Source organism: Hakea prostrata, chromosome 5, assembly GCF_041222555.1.
Source record: "Hakea prostrata isolate BN-2017 chromosome 5, UWA_Hpros_2, whole genome shotgun sequence".
Lineage (NCBI taxonomy): Eukaryota > Viridiplantae > Streptophyta > Magnoliopsida > Proteales > Proteaceae > Hakea > Hakea prostrata.
Window position 1 is genome coordinate 55832045 of NC_142604.1, and position 23927 is coordinate 55855971.

Genomic DNA, 23927 nt, shown 5'->3' on the forward strand with positions numbered 1-23927 from the left:
CTCGACAAACTGCTTGTGGATCAATCAACATTTGGGCAACAGGTGCACACAACAAGATCACTGATTGGTTGATAGAAACAAGGATCATCTTGAGTTAGTTTCTACTGTCTTGTCCTTTGCCACTACAGCTAGAGTGTTGGTTTCAGGAAAATTTATATCTCCAATGCCTCTGGGTGGACCAATGCTACATCGGGCCGTATTATGTCTTTCAATGGCATCCTTTATTTTTTGAAACTGCAGATTGTTGTAACAACTTGATCAGTGAATAATATCAGGTTTATAAATTTGTTGTGCAAGTCAGCATGTCTATGTTTGCCCATGTCCAGGTATTCTGGATGTGAATAAAACAAAAGAGAAGGCATTCAGTTTCATATTAGGGATTGCTAATAATGCGAATAGTTCGTAAATCTCTCCATGCACAAAAGTCATCAAAAGCATACACAAATAATGTCCTGGTTCATCAAAAGCATACACAAATAATGTCTATCTACTCTTGGTTTTTATTTTATTTAAAAAAAAATCATTGTGGTGGGAACATTTTTATGAATAGAAGAATGAAGAAACTGTTTGGAGTCCAGAAAAATTTGGAGTGAAATAGAGAAGAATTGATTCCATACAGTTGAACACACTTAAATTTGTTCTATTTTCAAGTCAAGAACTAGGAAAAGCAAAAGAGAACAAACTTATAGTAGTGGAGTCCTCTACAAGGCATCTGAGCACTTCCAGTTCAACCAGCAGAGGTTCTTTTCTTGCTTATTCATCAGAAGATACTTATGTAAAATTTTTAAGACAATGTCTAATTTGAATGCATGAAACACAGAGGCTGGAGATGGCAAAAGGCAGCTGAAGATGTTAAAAAATATGCTCAGGCAAAATTCATAGGCATGGACCTATCAAAATATTGCAGTATGATGCCTACCTTTACAAGTGAGCACGAAAATGATTCCAACAGCCCATCCGCTCCCCGATAGAAGTGAAAATAAGGAAGCACCTTTACATTCAAGCTTTTACACAGAGGCTTGTTCTCATTAAAATTTACTTTTAGAAATAAAATGTCGGGGTTTTCTTCAGCAGTCTTGCAGAGCTGACATCAAATTAAAAGCTAACGTCAGCACAAGCAGTCACCTTGTAACAATGAAATAATATCGGAAGTCCCTAGGAAGCAATTAGAACATCAGCAATCTATTCTATCGCGATAATTTGTCGGGAAGAGATGCAAAACAATCAGTCATTCAAACTCACAACAAAAAAACACATGGAAAAGAGAAGCATTAGAGAACAACAGTAAGAAAAATATAAAAAAGGGCGTACCCAGTGCCGAAGCTCCCACACTGTGGGGTCTGGGGAAGGGACTTTCTAGGCAGCCTTACCCCTGCTTTGCAGAGAGGCTGATTCGAACCCGCGACCTCCAGCGCACAATGGAGAGACTCCACCATTGCGCCAGGCCCGCCCTTCAACAGTAAGAAAAATATGATCCACCAAAACTGCCCATTTTAATCTAACCAACAGAAAGCAGAGTTACTGAAAGCAGGGGGTTTACACAACAATATCAATCAAATAAATGAAAGAGTGAGGTGAAAGCACCCTGCAAGTATTAAAATTTGCAAGATGTACAGTACAGCAACAAAAAATTCCAATGCGAGGTGATTGACATTGCAAAATTCATTGAATGCAATGGTAATTGAGACCCCAATGATAGTTGTCATAGTATCCAGGCAATTCAAGGCGTTGGAGGGGGCCTGGATGCATACCAATGTCTCAACAACTATGGACCCAACATCTTCAGAGACTCTAGGCATAAAGGGACACATATCAAGCATAATCATTCCTTACAAATTATCCAACACACTGCAAGAGACAGTACTCTTCCACAGATTCCCACTAGACTCGATGATGCCAAATAAGCTAATAATTCACAAGCTCCTTGGGATGTATCCAGTTCACCCTAAATAAAGGAAGAAAGCCGAATACATCTCTAGCATCCTCACTTGAGCATTACACACAAATTACAACATATGAAATCACTAATTCACTACACCCCAATTAATACATGGGAACAAACACTCCATCCATGAAGGGATTCTGTTCAATTTGTAATATCTCCAGATTCTGAAAAAGCAGTCACAAGGCTTTTTGGTAGAACATAAAGCAAAGGTTTTAAAACAGCTTCCATCTCTATTTGTAATAGATACCACTGCCAACATCAGCTTCCTTAAAATCAAAATCTCAACTAAAAAAATTAGTAACTTGAGATGACAGGTGGACAGGTTCTGTTTGGAAATGCTGTAACATAATCAACACAGGGGTCTGGTGCTTAGGCCTTTTTCTCTTGAGGCCATTTCAGGTCATGTTGATGATGGGCTGTTCACCTTCCTCTGGCTTGATTGTTGGCCTATGGAAATTATCCACAGGCTGGGTGCTAAAGCCATTTACAGATTGGGTCTTTAGAAGCAATCTATGGTGTCAGATATCCATAACCATAATGATTGCACCCCCAATGCCCCTCCCCTCAAAAGAGGGGGGGGGGGGGGGGGACAAGGAAAGAAGAGAAGAGAGAAAGCCATCCTCTTCTCCCTCATCATATGCTAGTTCTTTTATCTTTCATTCCTAGAAGACCACATGGTAGAGGGAGATAATTTTGTTCAGTCCACATCTTCTTCAGGCCTCTTCAGCTCCAAATCAACTTGAGATTTGCTCAGATCTCAAAGAGTACTTATCTCCTTCAAGTGATATGAATGTGCTTCGAAAGACATATTCCCCATCACAGTTTCATTGTTTAGTGGGCCCTCTGGAAATGCAAAAATTTTTCATCTAACGTTGGATTTAGCCACTGCTAGTGGCCTCTGTTAGAATGCTTGGGATGATGCAAGTCACCACTTTTCTGCTATGTCCTTTTCCCACTTCCATTTCTAGTGGGCTTTTGGCAAAATAATTGCCTTGCAATCAAAGGATCTTTCATTCACAAGGGAATGGGTCATGGTGGTCCTCCAGATAATCTCCATGTGGTGTTTGTTATAAGCAAGTTAGCATATGGTGTCACGTCAACCACATTAGAAGGGTACACATAAATGGTCCTCCCAACTCTAGATCCTTTCAGCAAATTTGGGATTCTGTCTCCTATAGTACCTAGAGCAAGTTTATCTGTGGTATACTCTAGTTGTATCGAGTCCCCAATGAACACACATATTGTTGTGCCTGGGGTCTGTCTTTCTTCCTTCTGCAGCGCTCTTCCTCATCCTGAGACATGGGCTTATGTCTGCATTTAATTATTTCTTCTTGTTTCTTTCCTTCCCCTTTCAGGACCCCTTGTAATGTCCTTTCACCTTTTGATAATGAACTTTTTATCCCCCACCCAAAAAATTATCAAGAGCCAGTCTATACATTAGAAACATATATCGTTTCCACCCTGTCATGTTTAGAACTTCGACACAGCAGGTTTTTCACCAACAGTGGAAGGTACATATAAATGTCTTAGAATTTATTGAAGACAAACAACAATCTAGGGACACTACTGGATTTAACTTGTAAAAGACAATGAGATCATGTATCTTTCCATCTCACTCTAGAAAATCTTAACAAGACAAGTGATGTGGGCCTCAGCAAGAAGACGACTTAATAGGGCCCTGAAGTTGCTGCCCAGCAGTAGAGTAGTATAGCTCCTATACTTAATTCCACCCCCCCCCCCCCCCCCCCCTTTTTATTTTCAAAAGTGTATTTAAACCTAGTTGAATGAACCCTGGCCTAGATGTTCAGTTGGTTCATTCAACAGTAATTTTGGTCTAAATATCAAATTTAAATCAAAGGATTCTACATCAAGTTCAAGTTCAAGTTCAAGCAAGCTGTGACCATTAAGGACTGCAACTACAGTAAGTACAATTTAAGAATTCGGCAATACTTTTGACAACTTCCTAGATGAACATAAGCAAGGACCTTTTTTGAGGAGAATTCTGCCAGCCCAGTCCAGCCATATGATCTTCTTCAAACTCCAGCCACAGCATCTCGTCCCTAGTCCTAGCCTTTGGTCCCAATTCCACCTCCCATCACATGGGACTCTAAAATCCACCCTATGTCCCTATCACATGGAACCGTAAAATCCACCCTCTTCTTGAAATATTGGCTTCGCCAAAAACTTCAACTATCAAACTCCCTTACTATGTATATATTCATTTTTTTTTTAATTTATTCTTTTTTTTTTAACCATACACAGCCTTTACCTAGCCTAAAAACTTGATCCTCATTACAGCCTCATCCAATTTCTAAAACTCTATATTCTACAAAAACCCCAATTTCACCCAAAATCTTAATTCTATGTGATGTTCCATATAAACACTTGTTAGATTTAAAATTTCAGTGGGAATAAAAGGCAACTATTTTCAAGTTTGGCAGGAATATGGGAGCAAAAAAATTCTAGAGAAAAGAACTGATGTAAACTTATCTACCGAAAAGGGGAAACATGAGGTGTGCAACCTTGGGAAACAAAGCCCGGCACGAGCCACACCATGTGCCATAAAAGTCAACAATAACCAATTTATCTCCAGCTTCACTTAGAGCTCTCAAAAATTCTTCAGTTGAATGAATGTCGATCATGTTTGGGCCTACATTCTTTTCCCACCATTTAGGCTGATCAGTTTCAGTAATAGTTGCATGAGCCTGCAGTGAAATATCCAACCCAGACAATCAGAAGCAAGATGAAAATATCCCATGAGCAAATTTTTTTGGGTACATGCCCATGAGCAAATTTTAAATGAACCAGCAAATGCAACTTTCAGAAAACTGTCAAGAAAGTTTTGGCTGAATTTTTATCTGGTACCGATGAGCATGCCAAGTGTAACCATGAAAGACATTATCTTCTTAAATAGAAGAATGTCAAGAGTAGAAGACGTGCAGAAGGAAAAGAATACAATTGAGCACATAAAGTAAGTCCCATAGATTATGGCTGTAACTAAGAGAAGAAAAGCAGAAAGATTTCTGTTAACTTTCCCAATTTGAGAAACCATAGAAACTTCACATATATGACTAACAACTAAAAAGTACCAGTAAAGAAAAGAGTACGCAAATTCTCAAAAACCTTTGTGATCATGCATGGTTATAAAATAATTCAAAGTAAAATTGGAGGAACTTGGTCAAAAGAAATGAATCTACGTTAGATTAATCTAATTTTCCTTTTAGTTTCAAAATTAATTTTTTACATTTTCTTTGATTTTGATTGCTATGCTAATGTATGGGATGCGTGAGTTAAGGTAACAGCAATTAGGGCTCTAACACCACTCATGGCCTTGATCATGGGCAGTGCTTCATGACCATTCACGGACATTACCATGAGTGGAAATGTGGGTCAATGCAATTGAATGGATTTAATTTCGACTCATGCTATAGGGTTAATTCCCCATTAATTCACTGGGTTTAATTCCCAACTCATCACCATAATACAACCCCTTGTACACATTTCAATTGTATTCTACGAATTCTTTTAACAAATGGTTAAAACATATCTCTTTTTTGTTCAGTCCTGCAAATATTAGAAAAATGGAATCAGCAAAAAAGTAAAGCAAATGCCAAGAAGAAGTCAACCCTATACTCTTCTTGGTTATTCTATTTTCATTTCATTTATAGAATACAGAACCAACTCCCAAATCGATTTGTTGTTCTAGTACCCAATTGGATTGTAATATCCCAAAATAAAAATTGATCATTTTTGTTTTAATGTTGACTCCATAACAGAATTTTAAGTGACATAATTTTGTTTCCAGGAATGTTTTATCCATTTATTTCCCGCAACTTCGAATTTGAGTAGAAAGTTCTCTTTTCTTTATTCTTCCGTTCATACGCATTCATAAATTACATATCCGGAGTCGGATAAAATTTTATGTGATTCAATAGAGTAAACAGAATATACATTCCATCGCAGCTAAATCGCCTTGCAGGGTTCAAGGAAGCAAGAGCCAATAATGGGATTTTTTGAGAAATGGGAGACTTAAGATGATTTGGATGGAAATGAGGTAATGTCTACAGTACCTAGGTTTAGTTAGATACAATTTGAGGGCTTTGTAGGTTCATTGATCAGGGTTTAACAAAAGAACTTTATAAGCTCCAAAGATTGAAGATACGGATCAAGAAATGAAATTTCAATTATTTGTAGAGACAAATCAATTGGTAGAACACTTTGTTAATTCACTAATTAAGTTGGCCTTTATTTGGACATCTCCTTAAGAAATTCAAGGGGTGAATGGCTTGGTGTTGGGTCTATTTAGATCCAACCCCATCCTTGCAAAGGTACAAACATTGCATATTCATTTTACTCACTTCCTTGCAAACAAAGTTTCATTTCTGTCTTCAAGCTTCTTTTAGTTTGTGCAAGTTTGGAAGTGTCATGGTTGTAGCTTTGGCTCTTTGGAGGTACTAGGATAACTGTTTCATCTTTTAGTGGAGGTTGTTTTATTTTGGAGGTGTGGTGTGAAACAACCCATAATAGCAAAGTGCATCAATTACCTTAAAGGCAGCACTCAAGATGTGGCTCAACATCATCTCAATTAGTGGTCTGCTTGGTTAGAACATCAAGATTAAGATCTTCAATTCAGCTAAGGATCGTTACATTTCAATTGTATTACAATTTTTATTTCATGCGTTTTTAAAAAGTAGTAATACAATAACAGCCTAAGAAAAAGGATATGATGGTTTCATTTCTTTTTTTTTTTTTTGGATGACTAAATAATTAAATTAAAGACAAGGACCGAGAAAATACAAAGGAGAGAGCCAGGGGGGGACAAGCCCATCAAGGGGAAGGCCTAATGGAAGAGGTGAGACTCCAGGAACTAACAATCAGCCTATTCCTAGGGGAGTCAACCACCGGGGGATGGGGAATAGAAAGGAATCTAGAAGAGACATCAAAACAAATGGCGTGCCAAATCTTGTCAAGAGATTGAGATTTGGAGGACCATCTCCTAAGATTGCACTCTCACCACAGGTGATGGATAGAGGCCGCGAACACTATCTTACCAACTTGGTCGCACAGGGATGAACAAGAAAATACTCTCAAGCACCATTCCCAATCTCAAGCAAAGCCATATGAACGCCTCGACCTAGGCCAAATGGAAGCAAGGGCTTTCTTCCAAAGAGAGCGGGAGAAGGGGCATAAGAAAAATAAGTGATCAAGGTCTTCTCAGGGCAATTCCAATAGGGGGTGCAGTTATGGTTAACTGGGATATAGCAGCTAATGAGAAAAGCTTGGGTGGGAAGGGCTAGGTTAAGGGCTCTCCATAGGGTGAGGAAGTAGCAGGCGAAGTGGCCTTTGAACCAAAGCAAGGGGCCCAGGGGATAAAGGCAGAGGGGTTTTTAAGGAGATTCCAGGTAGAAGAGGTGCTAAAAGACTTTGAGGGGGAGAGGAGCCAAATGGTTACATCACTAGGTGAGGATGTAAGGGGGTAAGGGAGTTCCAAACTTGTGTGAGACTCGGGTGGGGGGGGGGGGGATCCAAGAACCATTAGAGATGGAGGAGAGGGGGTGGATTTGGGGATGCAAGTTTCATAGGCAATGCAGGGGCCAAAATGGGTGAACAGGATACTCGACGGATGCCATGGGTCAAGCCAAAAAGAGGTGGAGGAACTAGAAGAAATTTGGATAAAGATAGTAGAGAGTGCTCTAGGGAGAAGGAGAAGTTTTCTCCAAATCCAAGAAGGGTTGGGAGGGATAAGGGTACATCCAGATGGAGTCAGATTTAATAATGTGAGAGTAAACCCAGGTTACCCAGATATAATGATGGTTAGAGGAAATTTTCCAGATAAATTTCAAGAGACAGGCAAGATTGATATCGGAGATTCTACGGTTGCCCAAGCCTCCTTCGGATTTGGGGTGACAGACATTAGCCCAACTGACGGGGTGGAGGAAACAGGTGGATTCTTGACCTTTCCATAAGAAGGCGCTGCAGATAGATTCCATAGCTCGAATGGTAGATTTTAGGATGGAAAAGATTCCACACTAATAAAGGTAGGAGGATTGGAGGACAGAGCGAATGAGCTCCACACGACCAGCAAAGGAAAGGAGCTTACCCTTCCAGAGTTGGAGCTTCTTCCGAATGTGGTCAAGCATCGAGGAGCAATGATGGCGAGTGAGCTGGCTAGAGATGAGGGGGAGACCGAGATAGGTGACAGGGAAGGAGCCAGGCTTGAAACCAATAAGAAGAAGAAGGGAGGAGCGGACGAATCAGAGACTCCCAGAGAGGAAGCGGGAAGATTTATCCAAGTTGACCCGGAGTCCAGAAAGGGACTCGAAGTTGGAGAGGGCTTCAAGAATGAAAGAGATCGAACATTGATCGGCTTTAGAGAAGATCATGAGGTCATCCACGAAGGCTAGATGGGTGAGCTTCAGGGACTTACATTTTGGAATAGGGGAGATAAGATGTTGGTCAGTTTTGGTTTGAAGGAGGTGAGAGAGGACCTCCAAAGCCAAGGAGAAGACGTAGGGGGAGAGGGGGCAACCCTGGAGGATACCAACTCAAGAAGGGAAGTAGCCGGCAGGGGACCCGTTAGTGATGATAGAGAAATGAGGGGGTAAAGATGTAGATTTCAACCCAGTGAACAAAGGGGGGGATCCCATGGTAGAGAGGACATCACTAATAAAATCCCAGTGAATGGAATCAAAAGCTTTATGAAGGTCAACCTTAAGAAGGGCCCGCCGGGGAGTGGGCAACTCTATCAAACCCTCTAACAATCTCCGAACAAAGGAGAATGTTGTCCGAGATACTACAACCAGAGATGAAAGCAGATTGATAGGGACACACAAGGGAGGGGATGACATGCATCATTAGGTTAGCAAGGACCTTAAAGATGAATTTGTGGACGAGGTTACAAATGGAAATGGGGCTCAAATCAGAGAGAGAAGTGGCTCCAGGTTTTTTGAGGATAAGGCAAATGAAGGTTTGGTTGATGGAGGAAAGTCGAGAGGGATTGAAGAAAAAGCTATGGATTGCTCAGACAAGCTCTTCCTCGATGAAATCCCAAGTAGCCATAAAGAAGCCCATGCTAAAACCATCAAGGCCAGGAGCATGGTTGGATTTATGGGAGCGGATGGCAGAAATGATTTCTTCGGAGGTAAGGATGGAGCTCGAGAGAATTTAAGGAGGGATTAAGAAATTTGTTGAGAAGAGAGGGGGCAAGGAGGTGGTGAGGAGGGAGGGGGGAGAAGATGAGAGAAGAAAGAGATGATTTCCGCCTTGATACTCAGGGGATCATGAACCCAACAGCCATTCCTAGAAAGGAGACAGGGAATGAAATTAAAGTTAAGACGAGCTTTTAGGAAACGATGAAAGTAAGCAGAGTTAGCATCCCTAAGCTCAAGCCATTTGATTCTAGCTTTCTAACGAAGAAAGTTTTCCTCCTAGGAAATAAATAAGGACAAGTCCAAAGAGAGATTTCTCGTCGTCCGCAAGGGAAGGGTTACCCTAGTAAGATCAAAACGACAAGAAGAGATCCAGGAAGAGATATTGCCAAAGGAGGATGAGTTCCATGATCGGAGAGCAATCTTGGTATTTCGGAGCTTACGAGCAAAAGCAACTAGGGGGAGGGAATGACAGTAGACAAGCTGACCCCAGGTAGATTGGACAGTGGGGAGGAAGGGTTAAAGGTCCACATGTCGAAAACTTTGAAGGGTTAGGACCAAAAGAAGAGAGGATTGAGGATGTGGAGGTGACAAGGAGAATGATTGGAGAGGGAGGGGGGAGAAGGTGGTAAAGGAAGAGGGGAATTAGGAAAGCAAAGGCTCATTGACAAGAAAGCGATCGAGTTTAGAAGCGATGCGAGCGTCTCCAAACCTTCAATTGTGCCAAGTAAGATGGTGACCAAGCCACCGGAGATCGGAGAGACTCATATCATCAAAACAAGAGTTGAATGCATCGATCGCTACTGGGTCTGGCAAGCAACCACTCACCATCTCGTGCGAGAAGCGGACAATATTGAAATCTCCACCAATACCCCAAGGGTGACCCACCGTAGAGGGGTATATCATAAGAAGATCATCCCAAAGGGGGTGTCAATCGGGGGAGCGGTTGAGACTAGAAATGATAGTGAGGAAGAAAGGAGGATTCGAGGGGAGAGATTGGGGGTGATACGAAGATGCATGAGTTGAGAGGTAATGGAGAGGAGAGAAGACTGAAATTTGGTCAGATCCCATAAGATCCTAGTAAGCCCGTTGGGGGTAATATTGGAATTTGAGAGAAAGGACCAAGAGGGAGCCATGGAAGAGGCAATCCGTCGGGCATTGTCAAGATGGACATGGGTTTCAAAGAGGGTGCAAAAAAAAGCTTTCGATTCTCGAATAGCAATTTTAACTTCAGCTTGTTTAGCAAGGGAATTGAGACCCCTGACATTCCAAATGAGAAGGTCAGTCATTTAAATTTACTTGGGAGTATGGGGCAATAATAAAGCTAATGGAGGGGAGCCAACAAAGTGAGTGTCAACGTTAGCCAAAAGGTTAACACTAGAGGGGGGGCCGGAAACTCACACAAGGGGGAACTCAGGGGGGAGGGGGATTCAAATATATTGGGTCAAGAGCAAGAAGTGTTAGGTTCACAAGGGGTAATGAGGCTTAGGTTTTGGTCACTAGGATTGGGCTTAAAGGGGGTGGGTGAAAGTGTATTCCAGAAGTTGTGGGAGGGTTGGGTAGCGGTGGTCAATGGGTTTAAAGTTGGGCGATGGGCTTGGGTCATAAGATAAGGGAGGTGAGCTTGGGCTGTATGTTAAGTGGGTTTGGTTACTTGGGCCAAAAAGGGAGGGTGAGATGGTTCATCAGGGAGAGGCTGTGAGGTTGGGCCCAACAAGCAATCCAATAGGGATTAAGAGGTTGGGGTTTAAAGGTTGTGTGTTAGGTAAAGTTGAAGGAGACAGGGAATTGTCAGGTTGGGGAGAGGTGGTTAATTGAAGAGGAAGTTTTCAAAGGGGCAGTGGTCGAGACATTTTCAGTGCAAGCAAAAGAAGGGAAGCGTACCTGAGTGGCTTGAGTGGCAGTGATTTGAGGTTCAGCAAGGTGTGACGACCAAGGGGCGCTAGGGAACTAGCAGTGGCAAGCGAAGCAAGGTCAGGTGGAAGTGCAACTTTTGAAAGGAGAGAGGTCTTCATTGTCATTAACTGAGATCTGGAAAAGTAGACAACTTTGGCGCAACAGAGGAATTTTGTGTCTTCTTTATCGAAACTGCAAAGGCGTTGTCGAGTGACGTCACAGGTACAGGCGTGAGAGAGGACATCATTGTCAGCAGCAAAGAATCAAGAGATGCAGAGATCATCGGCACAACAAAAGGGTTTAGAAGCAACTTTTCCAGATTTTCAGAGATTTGATCTTTTTTTCTTTTCCCTTCTGTTTCTCTGGTAAGTCTTACCAACTGGAGGAATGGCTGGAGAAGAATCGATCACATTCATAGAGCATTTGTCTAATATGTCGATCAAGAGTCTTGGCGCAGAGTTGCGAATAGAATCCGTCAGTAGCTGGTCTTCAGGAGGCAGCATCGCTTGAGCAGGAGAAGGTGGGTCTAGTCGAGCAATAGGATGGGGCCTGAGAGAGATTCCAATTAGAAAAAGCATTAGAGGCAAATTTTCCAAAGGAGGTGGCTGCTGCAATGAACTTTCGTGCGCAAGTGCAAGGAAGCTAGAGGATGAAGAACAATTTAAGTCATCATGGCCAAACGAAGAACAAGTTGCGCATCTATTTGGGATCCAGTCATAAACGATAATTTGATCATAATGGAGACCAAGATTGTCTTTAATGGAGATGCAAGGTGGAAGAGGCTTATCAGCAAGGACATCAACGCAAATTCTAGCATAGGAGAGGCATTGCAAATTGAGGGTCTTCAAATCAATTCGAAGAGGTCGTCCTAGAGCTGAACCGATGAGACTAAGACAATCTTGATTCCAGAATTTTAAGGGGAAACCGGGGAGATTAATCCACAGGGGAAGGGAGTTGAAGTCAACCCTACGAAGAGGCTTTAGGGTTCCCAAGATCTGGTGAAAATAGGGGACTAGCCAACAAACCAAGGAGAACCTTCAGGGCTTTTTCTTTTCAAGCAGCAAAGGAGAACTTGAACAAGAAAATACCAGAGTCAATAGCAAAGGTTTCCATCAATCCTCGAGAATGCCATAGCTTGGACAGGCATGCTTTAACAATACTAAAAGGAGGGCAAGGGGGCCAAGGAATTAACCAATCACAGCCAGCTCCCAGAGCTGAATACCAGGTTTGGTAGCAGACGAAGGGCAATGAATCAGAGGGATAGAATCAGTTGATAAGGGAGGTATATACGTAAGGGTGCACTTTGAAGAGAGGGAGTGGGTATTTGGACGAGGAAGAAGTGAGTTCTAGGCTAAGGGAGGTGAAGGAGATAAAGGCTTATTGGAGCGGATGGGGTTGGCCGAGGTGGTGGAGGAGGAAGGAGGAGGAGAGCCGGGGATACCGGGAAAGGGGGTTGCAAGGAGAGGAGACATGTCAAGAGCCATCACAGAATCTATTGTCTATTTTTCTTGTGTACAGAATCCTTGACCAATGTAAAGTAGATGATGAGGTATGATTGTTTCATTTCTTTGTTCAATCCTTTTTGTTTGAGCAAGTTTAGAGGTGTTGTGGCTGTAGTTATTGGCTCGTTGGAGGTACTAGGAGAATTGCTTCATCTTCTAGTGGAGGTTGTTTTATCTTGGTGATGTAACTCCCAAACTGAGTTCTAGTCAAAGGATTGATCAAGTTGAATCAGTAGTAAATTTAGGGTTTGAAATTGTGAATTTAGGGCTGAATAGGGTTGTTATGGCTTGTGGGCAAGGGACAATAGAGTCGGCAGGGTTTATTGAAACACAAACTTGAACCTTGCTATTTGGGTTCAAGCTTGAATTCCAGAAGTCCTAGGGTAAGGGGTTTTGGGAATTTAGGGCAGCAAAGGAGTTAGGGTTTAAAGTCTTTAGACTAGGGTTTGCTTGGTCTGATAGGGCGAAAATTAAGAGGCGTTGGGGTTGGGCGGATGAGGTTCCTATAGTTTGTGACAGATTTAATGGTTAGATTGCCATAGATTTGACCTTAAATTTTGGGTCTCTACCAAAGTACGAAAATTCCAGAATAATTAAAGAAAAGAAAAAAAAAGGGGGGGGGGATATGGGAATAAGGATTTAGGGGAAGAAGAAGTGATTTGGTTTTTCTAGGGTTTATGTGGGTGGTTAGGGCCACGGTGGGCATCGAAAGCTCTAGGAGGGGAGAAGCTGATGAATCCTAGATGAGGTTAGATTTAGATGAGTGGTTTGTGAGATCTAGGGTTTGAGGTTTGGATGGGGGTACGAGAAACCTAGGGTTTAGAAGTTTGGGAAGAAAGTAAGGCTGCCACAAGAGGGGAAAAGAGGATAAAGGGGAAGGTTTGATAGGGGTAAGACTAGGGAAGACTGAAGGGGGGGTTATTCTAGGGCTAAGATGGGAGATAGGGTTGAGGATGGGGGACTAGAAGAATTAGGGTTAGGTAATGAAGGAAGAAGAGGTGTTGCCGTAGGTGGCCGGGGGGAGGGGAGGGAAGAGGGCTGCAATAGGGTGGAAGAAGAGAAAGAGGGTAGAGGAAGGGGTGGGTGCCTTGTACACTTGTAGAGGAGAGGGAAGTTGAATCATTGGAGCAAAACCAGCAAACCAAGCAGCTGTAGGCTTCCTCCTTGGAAACCCTGCAACTCCACTCAATTGAATTCAACTCAATGTTTGTTTAATATGTCATAAGCTGTCTTCTTTACAAGCAATGGGCTATATTTATAGCCTTACATGAAGGATTCATAATAGGACTCAAAATTATAAAGCAAATCAAACTAGGATATCTACTTGATTCATGACTTCCATTCTACTAAGGGCTCTAACTTAACTAATCCTAGGATGATTCAAACCTCAACACAAAGGTAGGAGTAGTCTCCCGGTAAAACTTAAGACAACAACTAAAAGGAGTCCCTCACTAAGTAGGGCTCTTGACTTAATCTAAGATTCTTTCAAATCTTGCCAAAGGACTCGAACAGAAAAATAAGATAAGGACTAGAATCCTAATAAAATTCTGGTTCTCTTAAATCAAGTGGGGTTAGACGAGGGACACCCAAAATGACCTTATGTTGCCCCAAAGATTCCTGGGCTAGTGGTAGGGCTGCGGGATACTAACCTCCCTGGGCCTTCTTTGGGGTGGTCCTAGGTCCAATTCACATCATTTGGAGGTGGTGGTGATACAGAACAACCTTGGCAATAGGGTGCATCATTTACCTTAAAGGCAGCACTCAAGGTTTGATTCCACCTCATCTTGGTGTGTGCTTGGTTAGAACATCTAGATCAAGATCTTCAATTCAGCTAAGGATCTTCGTATAAGAAGTTGTAATATAATTACCAACAATCTAAGAAAAAGGATTTGATGGTTTCATTTCTTTTTTCAAGCTTCTTTTAGTTTGACCAAGTTTAGAGGTGTTGCGGCTGTAGTTTTTTGGCTTGTTGGAGGTAGTAGAAGAACTGCTTCATCTTCTAGGGGAGGTTGTTTTATGTTAGAGGTGGTGATGCGAAACAACTTGATAGTAGGGTGAATCAATTGCCTCAAAGGCAGCTCTATTTAACCTCGTCTCAATTGGTTCTGCTTGGTTACAAAATCAAGATCAAGCTCTTCAATTAAGCTAAAGATCTTCGCATTTCTAATTATATTGCAAGTTTTTATTTTCATGTGTGCGTAAAAAGTTGTAATGCAATTACCAGGATAGAATGGTTTTACTTGACGGCAGCAGAAACTAGCTAACCCCTCAAAAAGCAGGGCAACAAATAATAACCCATTAACTATGTTGAAAAGTTACCCATGTAAGCTAACAAATGCAGGGATAAAAACCAGAATTCCATGACAGAAAATGGGCTAGGAACATAATTTAACAGTACTAAAAAGGGTGCTTAATATCCAAATGGAATTACCCAGGAAAGAAAACCTGAAGCTGCATGTGATCATAAATAAATGGATACAAGAGATTCTCTCACAAACTTCCAAGAGACGGTAGAAACCACAAAAACAAGTAATTCAATTGGGTGCTCGAGAATCAGGATTCATTTTTTTTTTTTTTTCCTTTCTTCCTCCTTTTCGTGGGTAAAACTCAAGAATCAAGATTCAACCAAAAAAAAAAGAGCAAAAAAAAGAGAGCAGACAACCGAGGACCTACCTTAAAAGAAAGCATTCTCTTAGTCTGCCTGACGAAGAATGAGACGGGAGCAGCTGAAGAATTTGCAGCGGAACAAAACCAGGCATCTGAGTATCTCTGGGATGGATGACCCAGCTTGAAAAAACCAACAGAAGGTAGCAGGGGAGAAGAATTCTGCAGTAGATGACAAGGTAGACGAAGAAATTCAGCCATGGATGAAAAATGAATTTTTCCTTTTCCTTTTCAAAACAAAAACAAATCTTATCGGCAACCTAAAATCCTGACTTGCATTACCCGACAAACCCATATCTCATCTCCATTCTCTGACCCACCCTCGATGAAGTGGAAGATTGCAAGTAGCTTTCACTTTCACCCAACAAAAATACACTATGCAACTTACTTAGAATTGAATTTGAGAGAGTGCTACCCGCAAGAGGAAACATCGAGCCCGTCCATTTGTCCATGGCATTTATCCAATATTTTTCCCCTCCAACGATATCAATCACGCCTCAGGTGTCAAGTCAACACCCACATCTCGGATCTCCTATATTGATTTTGTTGTGTGACATGGTTGTTGAATTTCATTTTACAAAAAAAAAAATAAAAAATAAAAAATTCTAGAATTTTTGTGGATAATGATCGAATAAATTCTTTATTATTATTATTTTTTTTAGTTTAAAGGAATAATATTCTAGTTTTAAATGACCTAAATGAATATCAGTTGGGGGAAATTAATTTTGATAGTTTCAGTTAACGATCATTGTGGATCATTGTGAAATGATCTTTGTATCATTGTTATCAATATAATTAAAATTAGGTTATACTTTTATTTTGCTATGGGTAATAGGGGAGATGAAAGGGTTATCAAAAAAAATAAAAAAATAGAGGAGATAAAACTTATGATCTGACAAGAACAAAAAGGATTACTGATAATAAGCGGTAAATGAATGCCAAAAGAGTTGTATTGCAAAAAGAATAGAAAAGAGTTGCAAGCACTAAAGGCCTCATCAACACTACAATTCATCACTTTTCAATAATGCTCACCGTCTACCTAAACTAAGTACTTTATGGGTATTTGGATCCTCTTTCTTGACAGGAGCCCAAATATTTGTGGTTATAAAGTCGTCGGGGAGTTGTGCTACTCATACCTTGGCATAAGTTATCACTTTTGGCAAAAAATATTTGTAGATTTTTCATGGATAAAATAAGTTTTGATCGAATAAATTGTTTATTTGTTTGCTTTTAATTTAAAGGAACAATATTCTAATTTTAAACGACCATAATGAAGACGTGGAAAATTAATTAGATAGTTTCAGTTAACATTCATTGTGATTTGTGAAATGTTTTTTATATTATTATTGCCGATATAACTGAAATTAGGTTTTGCTTTCATTTTGTTTTGGACTTATGGGTAACAGAAGAGATGAATAGACAAGAAGAGAAAGGATTGCTAGTGATAATAACAGGTAAATGAACGCTAAGAGAGTGATATTGTTAAAAGAATGGAAAAAAGAAAGTGCAGCTGTGCAGGCATTATAGATCATAGCATTCGAATTCAGCAGTTTTCGCTAATGCCCATCATCTACCAAAATGCGTAGTTTATGGGTATCACTTTGCGCTCCTGTGAGTCCTTCATGCATTTGAATTAATGCAATAGGAGTGGGACCGGATTGGGTCCCACTGAAATTTCACTTTATTTTTTATATATATATATAATATTACTAGTGGAAAAATGTCAAGTGAGCACATTAACGTTCTTCCCCCGATGGAAAAATAACCCAGATCATGCCAATGCATGATTGATTGAATGATAAGATTCATACTTTTCAGTGGAGAGGTTTTGGGTTTAACCTAGGGGTGTCAAATTTCAACTCGAACCGTTAAAACCGGACCGAACCGGCCTATTATAGCCCGAACCGGCCCGAACCAATCCTTAATGGGCTGTAATTGGGTTGAGGGTCCTCAGCCCGAACGGTTTCGGGCTGGCCCGGCCCAACCCGTGTGTCAGCCCGTTAGTCTTTTACATAAATAAAATTAAAATATTAGATGTAATTAAATTTTTTTTTGTATTGTTTAAATGTAATTAATGATCCTTGAATTTGGGTGTTTGAGACTCGAGTTTGAGTAGTTGAGAGTTGAGTGTTGCCACGTTTAACGGTTTAAGTTTTAAGTTTTAACTTTTTAATTTTCAAATTTCATTTAGTTTTATTATTTTAAAATTTAAAAGTCTTAATTGATAACTCTTAGCTCTTAACTCTTAATCTTAACCGTTAACTTTTTAATTTTCAAATTTCATTTAGTTTTATTATTTTAAAATTTAAAAGTCTTAATTGATTACTCTTAACTCTTAAGTCTTTACCTAAAAAAAAAACTCTTAAGTGGTTTGGATCAAGCTAATGCCATCACTTATCGTTGGATCTACTTGGAGTCTTCATCCTCTATCTTTTGTAGTTTTGTGTGTGAGAAACTAGGATTTGGGGAGGAAAAAATAAAAATAAATTTCAATATTGATTTTTAATTTAGTCCAAACCATTAGCCAAACCGAATCCAAATCATTAGGCCAAACTGTTAGTCAACCCGAACCCAAACCGCACCAAACCGAAACCGCACCGAAACCGTTATCTTTTAAATGGGCTGGTTTGGGCTGAAGGCTTTTCAGCCCGAAACTGTTGGGCCCGGCCCGAAACCTCTCCAAACCGCACCGTTGACACCCCTAGTTTAACCCTTGCAGACGGTATTTTACTTCCAATATTAAAGAAAAGTACCAGTACCAAAAAAAAAATCCACACCGTTAAGATGTTTGAAGCAATAATAGTGTAAGACAAAGAAGAGTGACCGCAGCAGTAGTCCTACACAACTACACAAGCCTGCATTTTCTACAGAGATGACTTCAACAACAAAGGGAGATTTGGGCTTGACAAATTTGAACTACCCAATCGATCTTCTTTGCCAATTGCAGGTATCACACTTGTGTTCTCCTAAGAAGAAAGAAACAACAGAAGCCAAAGGATTAAATCCACTTGCTCTAATAGCAAAGAAAAGAAGTTGCAGAGTTGATCCCTAAAGCCAGTGGAGCTAAAGACAGCTGCTAGAAAATTGGCTTCAGCACTAAGGCTTGAGGATTCAAGTCTTACACAGACTTGTATCCATCTCAGCAATTAGGAATTTAAAGGAATCAGTATCATTAATCGATGGAAAAGAAACTCTCTCCCTCTTCTCACCTTAATGAAAAATGTTACTCTCTTTTTTTCCAAGAGAAAAACACTTTAAAGTTCAAACCATTCACTCATTCACTACAGAGAGAAAGGAAGTTCCAGTACAGTTTGTGGGTATGACCTGTCATTATAGTCGTGTATGAGAGTTTAAAGGGGATCAAGCTAGGGCTCATGATGCCCAAGTGTTACATCAGAAATTCCTTATGCGTCTAAACAGGAGCTCCAAACCAATTGGACCAAAGATGAGACAAAGGAGACGGTTCAAGAATCAACAAGACTGGTTAAACTGAGAAAGGACCCACCATTATGTGTTCACCATTTGGCGGGGATAAGCCCTACCTCAATCTCGGATGTACTTGTCGGCACTCACTTCACAGATGGGACGTGACAAGTCTTGATCTTCCCCAAATGAGGATACGCGTGCCTAGGCATTAAATGTGGCATTTAATGCATTGTACCAACACATTGAATGGACAAACTAATAGAGGAAATGCATATTGCACATAGATCTCCAGATCTGGTTTTTGGTCATTTCACAAAGAGACATAAATCACGTCTAAAGGGAACACCTGTCAAAACCCTTTGCCACCCTCGTAAAGTGAACCATCAAGCACCAGGCTTCTTCTGGAAGATTGCCTTAAGGAGGAGAGGAGGCTGGATCTTTTGGATCCAGCTTCTTCTATATAAGTAAACTAGAAATGAATAAGGGCATTAACTTCTACACCTACCAAAATAAACATTCTCAATTTCATTTTAATTTCCCCTTCTCTTGAAGGGTTCATGTGATCCAGAATCTGATTTACTTTTGAAGGTGGCTTCCCACCCTCTGAGGCAGCCCACTCTCACTTGTCTACTTGGCTGCAGGTAATTGGTTCAGCAATTAAGGTGGCCAAGCCAAAAGCTAGAGATTCTGCAACAACACCAAGTTAGTTCACAGAGTGATCAGTGACCATTTTTCATTCTAATTTCCGACGGGTTTAGAATTTAAGCCATTTGGTTTGATAAAAATTCCTTTGAACGTCAAGAATTTGGTCTCGCAAGTGGTGAAAATGTCACGAGTAGCACAAAGAAACATGTCACCCAAAAAGCAGGCGATGTGCTTCACCCATATGAGAGGCACAACTGCTACCTCAACGCTTGGGAGTATCATAAGCTACAGGAGTAAATACTTCATGAGCTAGAAGCTGCACTAGCCAAGATCTGCTATGTGTTCGGTTTACAATAACATCTTGGAGCACGTAAAGCTGCTTGTATGCATCACTGAAACATTTCAAAATTTGGCTAGTCTTGGTTGCCAATCATTTTCTTCAGAGCGCTGACACCAGGTAGGAAACAAGCTTGGGTTTAGGCCATGCTCGTCAGAACCAACCTCTGACCATAAAACAATAAACCAGTTGATAATCTCATATTGTTTTACTACATTCACCAAAACAATGATACGGAGTAGGGTTGTTAAGCACTCAAAACCAAATTGCCTTGACACTGCTTTAGGGCTAAAAATTCCTAATTGATCCACTCTTAAAGCTAGAATTTTGAGCACTCCTTACTCAGGCAGGTTGGGTTTCAGGCCGGCAAGGATAGGTTCAAGCCATGAGGGCCAAACTTGCATCCCTAGTTGACACGTTGGCCTGAATTCAATTCCACAAAATCAAAAGCAATCATATCTAAATCACTTGTGTATCTTGATCATTTAACATGTTTCAGGATTTCCTAGATTTTATTATTACAAAATACTAAATGAAATTGAACACTGTAATGTCTGCCCACAAGGGTTGAACACTGTCATGTCTGCTATTTGGGAGTGTACAGGTTACGTTTGTACAAACATGTTAAGTATTAAAAAGTGAAGGAAAGAGATTGGAAGAGGCAAGGGTAAGAGATGGCAGCAGCCAACTGGTTTGAACTCGTGACAACCTGGTTAGCATGGGCTCTAGGAACACCACATTTAACTAACTGTGCTATACAGTAATTGTTAATTCTAATATCAATCTCAAATAACCTCTAGAGTCTAGACATGAACATTTACCACATTTATTTTTTATTTTTTCCTTTTGTTTTGGGGGCAGGGGGGGGGGGGTGTCAAAATGTTACAACCTTTGGGTGAAGATATGCGCTGTCATTTCCATCATGTGTTGGCTCTGGATCTTGATCTTGCAGAGTCAAATTTCCTGAAGCTTCTTAACCAATTGCTGAAGACAAGGCATCGTGTGAGTCCACCTTCATCTGCAAACCAGAGAAAACAACATAAATTTTACATGATTGCAGCAGATAAGTTACATATGAATAAGAAGATGAAAAGAAAAGAATGAAAGGAGCATATACTAGAGTGAGATGGTTCAACATAGCTGCATGTAGCAGCTTCTTGAGTTTGTCACATTGATCACTCATTTGGTCAGCATTGCTCCACTCTTCGAGGCGGCACCAGAGGCGCTCAATTGCAGTGTATGGAAACCAAACAGCAGATATCTTTTTCCGTTTAATTATATCTGCTGGTCTCTGTAGAGATCAATAGCAGCATCTTTCCTTTAGTACTTGTTGAATAAACAGAGCACATATAAAATGAACATGTAAAAAAACATGACAGAACAGAAGAGGGTAAACATGTTCAGTAACTTCAGTTAGTAGTGTAATGTCATCAAGAAAGTAGACTACAAAAACTACCTCACAAGATCATTCATGCAAAAAAGAAACTCAAAAAGTGACATACATAAACAAAGATTCTTCATCACCCACCAAACACAAAAGATCAACAACGAGTGCACAAGGCTCCCAAGTCTAGCAAGGCCTGGGGATGGTCGAATGTAACCAGTCTTCCACATGTTCCCGAAGAGGCTGTTTCCAAGACTTGAATCCCTGACAAACCTTTCAACAAGAGCACTTGACCAGAAAGAAAACCCAATGTCACACGAATTTGTAATCCACAGCTTCTAACCATAGGTCACCTCTTCCCAAACTAGGGAATCTTGTTAGGAATTGGAACCATGGTTAAAAGAAGAAAACTCAAATCCTATATCAAATTGTCTTTAGACTCTTCCTACTCTAATTGGAACTGAGTTCAATAATAGATCCCTACAACATATAGTTTTCCAAATCCTAATCTAACTAAAGGCACACAAAACACCAAGTTGTGAAAGCAACAGCAACATGTCTCATCAAGGTTGTAAAGGCGACAAGGTGACCCAAGCAGTTGGGCAACCTTTTTTTATACAACTATTTTATGTCGCACAAATTATATATCAAAAACTAATATACTAATATAGTTTTCTATAAGCTAAAATAAATATTAAAGAATCATAATTATGAAAGATTGTCATTAAAAAAACAACAACAAAAATAAAAATAAATAGAACATAAGTCCATCTCACCATAATATAATACACAATAGCAATTAGCGACATAATGTAATAACAATATAACATATGATTATGAACTATATATAGAACTATAAATATGAAAATGAAAGAATGGGGAAAATATTTTCTGTTGTATGGGAAAAAAATATGCATGATGCGATCTACAATATATCCAGTTGTTATCTTGTTGCTCAATTTAAACATCTGATTTTTTTATCTAACTTTTTTTTAGTAAACGAATAATTCTCGAATCCAAATAGGAAATTAATTTGTTCGCTTATTTTAATAAACAGATAAATAAATAGATTACATTCTTCCAAATAATTCTTCATCTAAAGATTCTTGAATCCACAATGAATAATTATTATATTCGTATATGGTTTTATAAAATAAAATTTGATGTTTTAAAAAAATCCAAAAAAAGAATTTAGGTACAAAAATTTAATATATCACATGTTTGGAACTCATTAGCCAGAAGTTTATCTAGGAGTGAACAGAGTTTCTGTGGCCTTCACAATGATGAAAGTTCAATTATTCTAGTTATAAAATATTTGGTCAAAGAGGCTAGAATATTTATCTGCATCCTGCAGAAAACATTAGGCGACAAGCCTGTAGGAGAAGAGAAGCACGATAGCAAAAGAAAATGCAAACCACTTGTCTTCCTCAACCCTAACCAACAATAAACATTGAATTGACTGGAAAGAAAAAAGATGGTAGTTTCAACTTACAAGCGATGCAAGAGATTCGATGAACCCAAGGACAAGATTTGTAGCTTCAGCATATCGGCCATAATCAACATATAGTCGAAATAAAGATGCAGGGTCTGCTTCCTGTCCAGTCATCCCCCAGCAGGTTGCCTTTACACCAACCTGTTTCATCACATGAGCATAAATTATAAAAGACAGCTAAAAAATATAATCCAAAGAAGTTTATTTTGTTTTTTTGGGGAGAGACATGCACCCTCAAATAAGGATATTTATTTTTTAAAGGACATAAGGGCAGCATTCATCACGTTCCTGAAAATTTGAAACATAAACTGGGTGTGCAGAATAAATGAAATTTACCTTGAACGTATGTACCAGCCATAGAGGCAATTCAATCTGAGCGTCAGTTTGCAGAAGTGTCTCAGCAACAATAACAGGTAATCGTGGGTGCAACTTCTTATATTTTTCCTGAAAATAATGACTATTGCAGTGAAGACAATTGAGAGTGCATCCTTGTCCAAGCAAATGTGAAATTTGATAACAAAGCTGATAATTCCATCAACCAGAACTTACATGTTGACTCCAGTTTTTTTTTAGTACATGATATCCGATATCATTTCATAATTAAGCACTAATTTTAGGGTCAAAACCAGTGAATAGGGAATGCTGAATAATGCAAGGTCACAAGCAAAGTTAGTACCTCAGCCATTTGGCACATCAATCTATGGATCACTGCATTACAGTTCATGTTTACATTTTCTCGATCCCTCACAAATTTTAGATAATTACAGACAGTAAATAAGATTATGAGATTATTTGGTGACTCATCAATGATGAGAAGTGTTGTAGCCTTAGATTGGTAGGAGCAACTAAGGGACAAACTGCCAAATCTCAAAATTCAGAATCAACACTTTGGGTATTTTGGTTACAAAAGGAAGAGGTTATGGTTTAAGGGTTTGCAGTCCTCCTTAACTTTAAGGGTCGAACAGCGAGGGTGCAAAGATAGGTTCTATTTATTATTATTATTATTATTTTTTTTATTTTTTTTTTTTTTTTTTTTTTGGGGGGGGGGGGGGGGGGGGGATGTTGGGGGAGGAATGTAAAAGGGGTGCAAATATAGTTCGATCCTAATATGAAGGAATCTCATTATCAAGCTTGAGGGCTTTATATGTATATTTGCTGAGTGCAAATGCTGTTTTTTGTCAACCTTAGGAGCTTCCAAAGATTGAGAAAGAGTACGGTTCTTGATGAAATCAAGCTAGATTCCTGATGTGGCTGAACGGATAACCTTCAGAACTCCATTACGACTCAATCCAAAGCTTCACAAGGCTCCCCCATCCAAGCATCTGTAGTCTACACCCCATCCCTCATCTCCTAACTCCTTTTTATTTGGTTTCATTTTGTTTTTTAAAGGACCTACCAAGACTCCCAAAATTCTAGGTCATCTCTAAAACAATCTAAGTATTAGATCAGTTCTGAACCTTAGGCACATCAATCCCCCAACCCTAGGGA

General features: G+C 39.9%; 2 protein-coding genes across 3 annotated transcripts in view; both read right to left on the reverse strand.

The window, feature by feature from the left end:
• Window positions 1–30: 30 nt before the first annotated feature.
• LOC149016684 (thioredoxin-like 2, chloroplastic) lies at window positions 31–15422 on the reverse strand. The gene is made up of 4 exons (XM_089154749.1): window positions 15165–15422; window positions 4468–4650; window positions 920–1084; window positions 31–234 (listed from the first exon to the last, which is right to left on the reverse strand). The coding sequence occupies exons 1-4, from the start codon at window positions 15354–15356 to the stop codon at window positions 85–87; spliced, it is 690 nt and encodes a 229-aa protein (XP_089010875.1). The 5' UTR covers window positions 15357–15422; the 3' UTR covers window positions 31–84.
• A 3885-nt stretch (window positions 15423–19307) lies between these two features.
• SAR1 (SUPPRESSOR OF AUXIN RESISTANCE1) overlaps window positions 19308–23927 on the reverse strand; it is an 84260-nt gene continuing 79640 nt past the window's right edge. The window contains exons 25-28 of one of the 2 annotated variants that reach the window (XM_089154751.1): window positions 22776–22883; window positions 22440–22580; window positions 20681–20854; window positions 19308–20581 (exon numbers count right to left, since the gene is read on the reverse strand). In XM_089154751.1, the coding sequence (XP_089010877.1) occupies window positions 20537–20581; window positions 20681–20854; window positions 22440–22580; window positions 22776–22883 (468 nt within the window). In that variant the 3' untranslated portion in view covers window positions 19308–20536. The remainder of the gene's footprint in view (window positions 20582–20680; window positions 20855–22439; window positions 22581–22775; window positions 22884–23927) is intronic. The other variant, XM_089154750.1, reaches the window with a different exon arrangement.

Coding starts and splice junctions, on each gene's coding strand:
- LOC149016684 (XM_089154749.1), bottom strand. CDS start 15,356: ATGGCTGAATTTCTTCGTCTACCTTGTCATCTACTGCAGAATTCTTCT. Junction 4,651..15,164: donor AGAGAATGCTTTCTTTTAAG/GTAGGTCCTCGG, acceptor ATTTCACTGCAG/GCTCATGCAACTATTACTGA. Junction 1,085..4,467: donor GCCGGGCTTTGTTTCCCAAG/GTTGCACACCTC, acceptor ATTTGATGTCAG/CTCTGCAAGACTGCTGAAGA.